The sequence below is a fragment of the Achroia grisella genome, unplaced genomic scaffold (assembly GCF_030625045.1).
Source record: "Achroia grisella isolate CSIRO2021 unplaced genomic scaffold, CSIRO_AGI_Agris_v1 utg784, whole genome shotgun sequence".
Classification (NCBI taxonomy): domain Eukaryota; kingdom Metazoa; phylum Arthropoda; class Insecta; order Lepidoptera; family Pyralidae; genus Achroia; species Achroia grisella.
In genome coordinates, this window is record NW_026713024.1 from 91,664 (window position 1) to 103,715 (window position 12,052).

The 12,052-nt window shown below is 46.5% G+C and overlaps 2 protein-coding genes across 2 annotated transcripts; both read left to right on the forward strand.

Annotated features, from left to right (window-relative positions):
- Positions 1-4,429: 4,429 nt before the first annotated feature.
- On the forward strand, positions 4,430-10,006 carry LOC131851509 (uncharacterized). Its single transcript, XM_059202016.1, has one exon. The coding sequence runs from the start codon at positions 4,430-4,432 to the stop codon at positions 10,004-10,006; it is 5,577 nt and encodes a 1,858-aa protein (XP_059057999.1).
- A 628-nt stretch (positions 10,007-10,634) lies between these two features.
- Positions 10,635-11,438, forward strand: LOC131851510 (reticulon-4-like). The gene has a single exon (XM_059202017.1). The coding sequence runs from the start codon at positions 10,635-10,637 to the stop codon at positions 11,436-11,438; it is 804 nt and encodes a 267-aa protein (XP_059058000.1).
- Positions 11,439-12,052: the final 614 nt, after the last annotated feature.

A 12,052-nucleotide genomic window follows, 5' to 3' on the forward strand; every position in this document is an offset into this window, starting at 1 on the left:
AAACGCAAGCAAAGTTCTTGTGACGATTGTGGTTTGCGTTACCACTTCAAGGATTAAACAATTTAAATGAGTTATACATTTATCACATTATTATTTCTTTATTTTATATTTTTATATATACCTGTTGTATCATATCATCATCATTATATAGTATAAAATAAAGTCGCTGTCGCTGTCTGTCCCAATGTATGCTTAAATCTTTAAAACTACGCAACGGATTTTTGAATAGATAGAGTGATTCTAGAGGAAGGTTTATATAATACATGTATACCCGGGCGAAGCCAGTGTCAGTAGCTAGTATATATATATATATATATATAATATACAAATGACGGACTTTTCTTTATTGGCAAAAATTTTTTAAACTTATACCATTACAAATAAAATCTAAAATTTATACTCTTCATAATGTTAGTTTTGGTTATATTGTATCTTAATTTAAACCTGTATACATGCGGTACGATTACGGTACGTTACGGTCGGATTTCACCAAACAAACTGATCGCGTTTAGTTACAACTGAACGCCATTAAAACGGTTAAACGTGTTCAGAGCTTCATTTTGCATTTCATCACTACAAATTTCGCTAAACACGTTTATAATTTTTGAACGCTCGATTTCCTACGGTTAACTCTTTAAACGTATTTCAAGCAGCTGTCAGTTGTCAAACAGTCATCAATCAAATTTTTGACAATATAATATCGGGAATAAAGAAAATTGCCAGTAGTGTAAAAAAATTCCCCAATAAAATAATGTTTTACCTTGTTTATAGGTAAAGGTAGTTGTTATATATTTTGTTGTCGTCGGTACTTATTAAATTAAAAGCTAAAAACTTATCCTAATTATCACATGATTGAATTACAAATATTTCTTAAAATTACTTTAGTTAATTACCTATTACATCAAATATTATTTTATGAACGTGTAACACTGAATGAATGAAACTTTAAACTTTATTTTGTTAATCGCGATCTGTATGATGCTGGTGAATTCCATTTAATATAAAACGAGATCAACAGTCGTTCTTTTTTTTGAGTTCACGCTGAACTCTGTTCTCTTGAACGTGTTTATACTATGATTAGTGAAATCCAGTGTTAGTACACGGTTCGTAGATTCGATCCTGGGGCCTGTAAAGTTTAATGTAATAGATGTACCACTACGTTTGCAATTCCAATATATTTTGTGGAACAACCCCTGTACGACGCGACGGCCGGAACTAGCCACCTAGGTCATTTTGATGCAGCTCGATGAAACGCTTCCGTGAACAGCTGGCCTGAACTATAATTGAAATACAGCTGAAAGCTTTTACTAAAGTCACTGTGATATTAAAGGTAAACGGGAAAATTGAAAATTGTTTGTTTGTTTATATTAGTATCTATACATATAAATAAAATTGGAGTGTCTGTTTGTAATATTGAAATCATTTAAAAATGAATCTGTATGAATAATATTAATTTGAAATGAATACGAGCTGAGTTTCTTGTCAGTTCTTCTCATCTCGAAATCATTCCGAACTGACGGTAGATTTGACATGTCATAAGAATCTGTAATAGACCTACATGAATAAAGATATTTTGAATTTGAATAAGTGATGGACTTTTTTTATTGGCAAAGATTAGTAGTAAGCAGTAGTATATGCTATTGCAGTTTTGTCAAGAGAAAATAATCTAACTTAATTTATTTCATAAACAGAGAGTCAACTCACAATAGCAGCTAGACATATATATGTACATAATTAATATATATATATTCGACTTCGCACAGGTGTACATGTATTATATATATAAACCTTCCTCTTGAATCGCTCTATCTATTAAGAAAAACCGCTTCAAAATCCGTTCCATAGTTTTAAAGAATTAAGCATACATAGGGACGGCAGACAGCGACGGCGACTTTGTTTTATACTATGTAATATAATATACATATATATATATATATATATGATATATTTAATACACATTTAACGTTATTGCTAAACTACATATCGTCGATTAAATAGAAAAATTACATTTTTCTAAATTAGAATCTAGAATTGCCTCCGTTTATATAAGTCAATTAAATTAACCGCGCCGTCTTAATCATTATCTAAATACTTTTAAAATGATATACTATAATATTTCTGTACAAATTTAAAAATTTTGAAGGAAAAATAATAATATATAAATTAATTAAAAAAAAAGAAACTTTAAATGCGTGTCTTGTAGAAAATGAATATTTTGAATACTGCATTTTTTTATTTAACTGACAATATATAGCTGATCAACTAGCACATCGTAACTTCTATTATGTTCTCTAGGTATTTGAAGGGAGTTATCATTATTAACTACCATACGAACTGGAATGTTAGTGAGCTCCGTAACCGTAACCAAACCATCGGATAACCGATATAAAAAAAATATTCGTAACCGTAACCGAATCCGAAACAAAAGTGTCGGATAATATCGGATAGGGGCGGAGCCTAATTGAGACACGTTAAGTAATTTTATTAGCTTATATTTTACCATTAAATTTTTTTAAAAAATTTATATCCGAAACTAGCGAATAATCGGAAATAATTTCATATCCGAATCCGTATCCGGTATAATAATCAATCCTATATCCGAAACCTATCCGTATCCGAAATTTCATATCCATAACATCTCTGCATGCAAGCCGTGTCGCCCATTCGTCTCTGACCCTATGATAATTTGGTGAGGTAGCTCGGTGGAGTTACTCTTCTTTGGCATTAACATATTTGTGTGGTTGACCATTCCGACATTTTGGGTAAGAAAAAGAGGTAATACATTGTATGTTTACCCACATTTGATGTATGTCGGTCCCGGTGGTATAGTGGCGGTATAGCTACCTTACTTCCGTTGGTCGTCGGTTGGATTCCCGCATTATACAAACATTTATATTCATGAATATGATTTAGAAATAGAAATTATCTTTATTCAAATAAACGTAAGCGCTTTTGAATAATCATGAGAATATTATCTGATTGAACAGAGATTAAGTGCGTAGCGGTTTCTATGTTGATTGTCGCATGTCTAATACTTGTTAATGTAAATCTAATTAAAACAATACTTATTTAAAAGAGCAATACACAAGTTTCTTACTCATTCATCTTGTGATGAGTTTGCATTCCGAATAAGCGGTAGAATAAAAAAAATTGACTATTCAAAAGTGCTTATATTAAGTTTATTTGAATAAAAATTATTTCTATTTCTATTTAATATTTTTTATTCTACCGCTCATTCGGAATACAACACATCACAATAAGAATGAGCAAGAAATTCTTTTAAACAAATGTTATTTAAAATAAATAATTAGATAATAACAAGTAAAGTAATTACAAAAACAGACACTCCAATATTATTTATATGTATAGATTTAAAAAAAATGTATTTCAGTATTTTTTAAGTTTCCTAGCAGCTATAGCAGAAGCTCTGATTTGTTATAATCCAAAAAGACTTACTTATATTTATTACATTTCTATTCGGAGGATACTCAAAAATATCTCCCGCAGGACATTAATCTATTCAATACAGAGTCGCCGTATCTAAATGATATCAGTTTGTGCGTCTGTCGCACGTTACTCCGGAACAATTGTCAGTAATAAGCGCGAACCAAATTAGTATGTCCATTCTGTTCTCAAACAAAGAGACGTCCCAAATTTCTTCTTCATTAGGTCCATTGTAGTTAATTAGCCGTCTCTTGGATAAAATCCGACTCATTCAAAATTTCCGTTTTTTTTATAAGGCACACGATTTGAGACTATGTTATGGGTAATGAACAACTGGTATAACAACTTAAATACATTTTTTATCTATACATATGAATTTTTACGTTTTTTAATAATAAAAAACGGTTATTTCAATATTATTGTTCGCGACTATTGTAATTATTGTTAGCTTAATAAAATTTATAATTGTAGTAGTTTCAATTCCCTAATAGGTAGAATTAAATTGTATTGTATGTAAAGTTTAAATTAATAAATAAAGGAGCGAGTAGAGGTGGTCTTTTCGCGCTCTCCGTCCCGCTCGCACCTATGTGCGTAACACAATCGTTACCTAGTACGTGACACGGTACGAGCGGGCGGAGTATAAATATAGGTGCCGAACGCGGCACAATTCATTCCGCTTCCATCGCTAGTACAGACCACCGAACTCTGCTCGAGAGGATAATTACACTTGTCTTTCTTGTTTCCACCTGCACCCGCAACCTTACAAACAAGTACGGGGAATAGATACCCGTACATCTGGTCCTTCGAGAAGCCGGATTGTTGGAAGAAGAAAGCAAGACCATCTGGTCCTTCGAGAAGCCGGATTGTTGGAAGAAGAAAGCAAGACCATCTGGTCCTTCGAGAAGCCGGATTGTTGGAAGAAGAAAGCAAGACTGCACAGAGATCAAGATCACAGATGCCAACAACAAGAAGCCAAAGAACAGCCATGGAAGCTCAATCAAACGAAGAAAACACCGCCGCCGTCACGTCGCCTGTCGCCGCTACGCCGACCGTCGCCGCCACTACGTCGCCTGCTGCCGCCACTACGTCGACCACCACGACGTACACGTCCTCGGAACCTACTGCTACCACGGAGACTTCCGCGGAGACTTCTGCGGAGACTACCACAACAATTCCAAGGGCGCCGCGCACCACAGCTTCAAAAAAGAAGAAAGAATTGGCTAAAGCCAGAGAAGAATTGCTACGCAAGGAGGTAGAACTGGCCGCCGCACGCGTCGCAGCATTGGAGGCGGACACGGACGACGAAGAGGAGGACGAAAATGAAGAGGACGCCGCCACATTAAGAAGAGAGAGGACTACGGACTGGATTCGCCGGACGAGCACATTGGCACTCACAATGGAGCCGCACACAGAGAGGACGACCGCCGACTTGCATCAGGGGATTAATATCTCATCAATACCCGCCGGAGAGGGAACGAAAGCGCCGCAGCCGCAGCCGTGCAGCGACGCATTCCGACGGGACCATGCAAGCCACAACGGTCCGAGGGAAGACTCCATAGCACCGATGATGCCAACGAAGAAAGAAGAGGATTCACTGAAAGGGGGCATCGACTATAAAGAATTGGCGACTGCTATGACTATGGCAGCTCGCGCAATTCAGCCCTCCACAGTGCCGCGAGTCACAGAACTACCACCCTTCAACGGCGCGTCAAGCGAATGGCTGCCCTGGAAGATGGCCTACGAAGAGTCTGCGGGGCAGCTGACCGAGCAAGAAAACTTGGGTAGATTACGTCGGTGTTTAAAGGGTGCGGCCAAAGAGGCTGCACACTGTCTTTTCGTTGGGGATACGTCTGCAGCAGAAGTAATACAATTACTTGCTACGAGGTTCGGCCGTCCAAGAGCACTCGTGATGGCCGAGATGAATAAACTTCGTGCGCTGCCGCGGCTGTCAGACAACCCCAAGGACATCTGTCTATTCGCGTCCAGAATAGCCAATGTCACTGCAACAATTCAAGCCCTGAAGAAGAACCACTATTTGTACAACGAAGAAGTGACAAGATCCATCACGGAGAAGATGCCTTCTGCGCTACGATTCAAATACTACGACTTCGTAGCAGAACAGCCAGCTGATCAACCGGACCTGATAACGCTCTCCAAGTTCCTGCAAATCACCGCAGCCAGGTGCGGTGACTTCGCACCCGCCGAAATAATAGTAAATGAAGACCGGCGGGAGCCAGCAACGAAGAGAAGCGTGAAAACATACATCACGCAGGAGAAACCGACTTCACCGCCGTGTCCGACGTGCAACAGGGAGGGACACGCACCACCCGATTGCATCACTGTGAAGAACGCCGAGCCACAAGCAAGATGGGAGATAGCAAAAAAACACAGGCTATGTTTCCGTTGCCTGAGGATAAAAAGATTTCGTCACAACTGCAAGACGAAGAGATGCAACGTTGGTGGGTGTACACACCTACATCACCCACTCCTGCACGTCGACACCATAGAGAAGAAGGACAGCGAGCCCTCCGATGATAAAGCAGCCGCAGTCGTCGCGTCTGCGAGAGAAGATAAGAAGATCGCATTCCTCAAGATAGTGCCGATACAAGTGATCGGTCCCAAAGGAACGTGCGATACATACGCACTCCTGGACGACGGCGCAACGTGCACCATCATCGAAGAAGCAACAGCGAAGCAAATCGGCGCCACTGGCCCTCCCGCACCCTTCTACATAGAGGCCGTGGCCGGGACACGCATAAACGCCGATGAATCGAAGCTTGTCCACTTCACAATACGGGGACGAAGATCGGAAGATCATGCCGTGTCTGCGCGAACCATGAAGAAACTACTGTTATCTCCACAAACAGTATCACGCAGCGCAATAGAAGACTGTCCACACTTGTACGATATAATAGATCAGCTGACATATGAAGAAGGTCAACCGACGGTTCTGCTGGGTCAAGACAACTGGCATTTGCTGCTCGCACATGAAGTCAGAAGAGGCAATAAGACACAACCGGTCGCATCACTCACCGACCTGGGTTGGGTGTTGCACGGCACGGGAGCGGCGAGAGCGAGACAGCAAGTGCACAGAATCAGTCACTTAGTCGACGGGCAAGAAAATGAAGAATCCATAGAGCGATTAATGAAAGAACACTTCGCTCTCGAATCACTGGGCGTCACACCGAAGCGCTCATACAATGAAGAGGAACAACGCGCGCTGAAAATATTGCAAGAAAAAACTCGCCCGTTACCGGCGGGAGGCTACGAGACCGCGTTGCTATGGAAACGCGACAACGCAACGCCGCCGGCTAACTACGACTCAGCAATGCGACGCCTCGAGTTAATTGAGAAAAAACTCGACAAGAATGAAGACATGAAGAACAGATATAAACAGCAAATTACCACGCTGTTAGAAAGGGGATATGCAGAAATCGCCCCACCGGTGAAGACTGAACGAGTATGGTACCTGCCACACTTCGCTGTCATCAACCCACAGAAACCGGACAAGCTGCGCATCGTGCACGACGCCGCCGCCAAGACAAGGGGCATTAGTCTCAACGACATGCTGCTGTCGGGACCCGACCTACTCCAATCACTACCTGGGGTCCTCATGAGGTTCCGACAGCGCCGTGTGGCGGTCACAGCGGACATCAAGGATATGTTCATGCGTGTCACAATACGAGAAGAAGACCGAGACATGCAACGGTTTCTATGGAGAGGAGATCGACGCCAGGGTCCAGCTGTCGAATATAGGATGAAGAGCGTCATCTTCGGGGCCACTTCGTCGCCATGCACGGCGATATACGTGAAGAACAAGAACGCCGAACTACATAAAGAAGAGTTCCCGGAGGCGGCTGCAGCGGTGGTTGTCAATCACTATGTTGACGACTACCTCGCTAGCTTCGACACTGAAGAGCAAGCCGTACGAGTCTCAAGCGAGGTCGCCTACATCCACAGCCGGGCGAACTACTATCTTCAGCGCTGGGCATCGAACTCGCGCCATGTACGAGAAGAGTTCTCACATAGAAATGAAGAGAACATGGTGCAACTCGACGCTGAGAAGATACTGGGTATGGTGTGGCGGCCTGAGGAAGACAGTCTCGGGTTCAACTTCAACGGGAACAAACTTCCGTTACACATCATACGAGGCGAACGCACCCCAACGAAGAGAGAAGCCCTCCGCGCCGTTATGTCGCTGTTTGACCCATTGGGCCTGGCCACACCCGTCACAATACAAGCCAAGAAGATATTACAAGAAACGTGGCGCACGGGTATCGGCTGGGACACCGAACTGCAAGAACGGGAAGCAGCAGCGTGGCGGAGCTGGATATCGCACGCACAGCAGTTACCCCACTTGGTAATACCACGGTGTTACCCCGGTGTGGCGACGGCACGTACGACGGAGCTTCACACATTCGTCGACGCGAGCTCAGATGCATACGCCTGTGTCGTATACTGGCGGGCCGTATGCGTGACCGGCGAGGTACGTGTGTCACTCATCGCAGCCAAGGGAAGAGTGGCCCCTTTGAACAAGGTCACCACTATACCACGTCTGGAGCTACAAGCGGCCGTACTAGGGAGCCGCCTGTCACGCACGGCTGTCGAAGAACACGATCTGAAACCTGCCCGTCGTATTTACTGGTCGGATTCGCGTACCGTACTGTCTTGGTTACGCACCGGGCCGCGTGCATTCAAGCCCTTCGTCGCTCACCGAGTCGCTGAAATTATGGAAGATACGAAAACGAACGAGTGGAGATGGGTGCCGACGGCCGACAACGTCGCGGATGATGCCACACGCGACGTGCCACACCACTTCACTTCAACACACAGATGGTTCCGGGGGCCGCAGTTTCTATATCGACCAGAAGAAGAGTGGCCTCATGAAGACGATTCCCACCATACGGAAAATACAAGCGAAGAGCGCGCCCACACAATACAAGATGCAACACGATTATCTCGAGCGTTGCCCGATCCCGCGCGATTCTCCGACTGGATGAAGATCGTCCGCAGTACGGCCCGCGTATTGCAATTTATAGATAAGTTACGACCACTCAAGCAACACTGCGCCGTCACTACCCACAAGAGAAACAAAAAACATGAAGACGATCCCACGTGGCGAAGCAACAAGATAAGAAAACCAGAACCGTCGAAAAGAAAAAACGTACGTGCGCCTGTGTGTTATATACCCATAGACACACACTACTTAGAACGCGCCCGTCGGCTATGGATCCGCTCAATACAGGAAGAGGCATTCAGCATCGATATAGCGGCGTTGCGACGCAATAAACAACTGTCGTCGAGTAGTCGACTTAAACAGTTGTCCATTTTTATCGACGAAGACAATGTGCTGCGACTCCGCTCAAGGGTGTCGGCTGCCGCCGATCTGTCCGCGGAGCAACGGGAACCACCCATAGTCGACGGTCAACATGTATGGGTACGCCTGTACATAGCATGGGTGCACAGAAAACTTCATCACGGGGGCTTCGAAACCACTGCGAACGAGGTGCGTCAACACATGTGGGTGTTGCGCCTACGACATGCCGTTCGTAGTGAACTGAAGAGATGCCAAACGTGCCGCATCAGGAAAGCAGCACCAGCACAACCATCAACGGGCAACCACCCACGCAGCAGGCTGGCACATCATCAGCGGCCGTTCACCTTCACCGGCCTAGACTACTTCGGGCCGATGACAGTGACGGTGGGTCGCACGCATCAGAAGCGGTACGGCGTGCTGTTCACATGTCTCACCACGAGGGCTGTGCACCTGGAGATCGCCGGCAGCCTCAGCACCGACTCCGCAGTAATGGCTCTGCGGCGCTTTATAAGCCGCCGCGGGTGCCCCACGGAGCTGTGGTCGGACCAAGGCACCAACCTCAAGGGTGCCGACCTCGAGATGAAGAAAGCAGCCGCTGAAGCCATGGAAGAAGAGTCGTCGGTGCGCTTTATACGCTGGCGCTACATACCACCGAGCGCTCCCTTCATGGGCGGCGCCTGGGAACGACTAGTGCGCAGCGTAAAAACCGCGCTGGCCGCGACGCTGCATGAACGAGCCCCGAAAGAAGAAGTCCTCCTCACCCTGCTGGTGGAAGTAGAACACACCCTCAACAGTCGACCTCTCACCCACGTGTCGACATCAGCAGACGACGAGGACGCACTCACCCCCAACCACTTCCTATTGGGAGGTCCGTCCCGCGTACCACTGCCGGGAGCTTTCGCTGAGGGCGATACGGCGGGCAGAAAGGAGTGGCGCGCCAGTCAGTGGCTCGCTGACTGCTTCTGGAGGCGCTGGGTAACAGAATATTTACCCCAGCTACAACACCGGCGGGAGCCCCGAGCTACACACGGAGTCATCAAGTTAGAAGACTTGGTGCTGGTGGCGGACGGCAACCTGCCTCGGAACTCCTGGCCGCGCGGCGTGGTGGTGGCTACGTATCCGGGACCGGATGGTGAAATACGGGCGGTCGACGTGCGCACTAACAAGGGGATACTTCGGCGGCCTACGAAGAAATTAGTAATCCTGCCAATCGAACAACGCGAACTCGAAATAAATACAGCTTAGCTGCGGCGGGAGATATGTTCGCGACTATTGTAAATATTTGATTATTGTTAGCTTAATAAAATTTATAATTGTAGTAGTTTCAATTCCCTAATAGGTAGAATTAAATTGTATTGTATGTAAAGTTTAAATTAATAAATAAAGGAGCGAGTAGAGGTGGTCTTTTCGCGCTCTCCGTCCCGCTCGCACCTATGTGCGTAACACAATCGTTACCTAGTACGTGACACGGTACGAGCGGGCGGAGTATAAATATAGGTGCCGAACGCGGCACAATTCACCCCGGTCCGAGTGCACGCAAGTCGCACCCCGAGACCAAAGCCCCGCCCCCCGTCATCATCCAGGACAAAAGTGCCTGGAACACCGTATCCAATATGCTTAAAAACAAGCATATCAATTTCAGCCATGCTAAGGCTACCTCAATAGGGATCAAAGTATCAGTCCCATCATCTGACGACCATCGTCGTCTCACCACCTTCCTGCGGGAGAAAAACATAGGTTATCACACCTATGCTCTCGAGGAAGAGAGAAAAAGCTCCGCGTTGTAATACGCGGTTTACCCAAGGAGCTCTCAACAGACTCCATCCTTGAGGACCTTCAGTCCCAGAATTACCCAGCGCACGAGGTACATCGTATGTACCAGTCGCGCTCACGCAACAAGGCCGCTATCGACCTTGTTCTAGTCGTATTAGATTTATCCCCAGAAGGCAAATCGATCTTTGATATAAAGAGCGTTTGCCAACTATCCTCGCTCTCCGTAGAGGCGCCTCGCAAGCGTACCTACCCCGGACAATGCCACCGTTGTCAGAACTACGGGCACTCTGCCCGTAATTGTTTCGCTCGCCCACGGTGCGTCAAGTGCCTAGGCGATCACGCCACCGCAGATTGCGGCCGTAGGCCCAACACCCCCACGCCCCCCAGTTGCACCCTCTGCCTCACAGAGGGTCACACCGCGAATTACCGCGGTTGTTCACGCGCCCCACGTCCCGCCAAAAAGAAGGCCACCCACACCCAGGGCAACCGTGCTCCGGCACGTGCCCCCGCCAAGGCTCAAACACAACCCGAGCCGCTCGTACCCGCCCCTCTGCCTGCTAACAATGCCTGGATTAAACCCCCGGCAATTGTAAGCAAGGTAGCACCCAACCCGCCCGCCCAGAAAGCCCCGCCCGCCCAGTCGGCCCCGCCCGCCCAATCGGCCCCGCCCATGCCCATACACAAACCCGTCCCCAAAACACTGCCCGCGGCCCCCAAGGCCAACGGCAGCTCCCTCGCGCAGGACTTCGCATTGGTCGCTCGCTTAGCCAGCACCATCGACCCTAACGAGATTGCCCTTCTGGCCTCCAAGCTCCGCCTGTATAAGGAGTCGCCCCAAAATAGGCTCGCAGCCGTCTGCGAGCACATCGGCGTACTTACCGCCATCCTCAATTTTAACCTGTAATTATGGGTACTCGAGCTCAGAGAGAAAAGCCTCGGTCCGTTCGAATAGCGTTTTTTAACGCGTTCGGATTAAAAAAACAAAAGGAGGAAATCGCCTCCTTTCTCACTGACCACCAAGTCGATATTCTCCTCGTGCAGGAGACCCTACTGAAACGTTCAGTCCGCGATCCTAGAATCGCCAATTACAACTTAGTTAGGAACGACCGCACCGCCTGTAGAGGCGGCGGTACGCTCATATACTATAAACGGTCCCTACATTGTATACCGCTACAAACACCGCCTCTCACTCATATGGAGGCCTCCGTCTGTCTTCTCGGCATGACCGGCCACCGACCGCTCGCCGTGGCATCCGTATATCAGCCTCCCGGCAAACTACTGCTGGAAAGCGACCTACGCGCCCTCCTAGATATCAACAGCGCCACCATTCTGGCTGGCGATTTAAATTGTAAACACACCCGCTGGAACTGCCACGTGTCCACGACAAACGGCCACAAACTAGACAGACTAGCCGACTCGCTCGAATTCGAGATAATCGCCCCGCTCCGCCCTACTCATTATCCCCATAACGTGAACCACCGACCCGACATACTGGACATGGCACTGCTGAGGAACGTA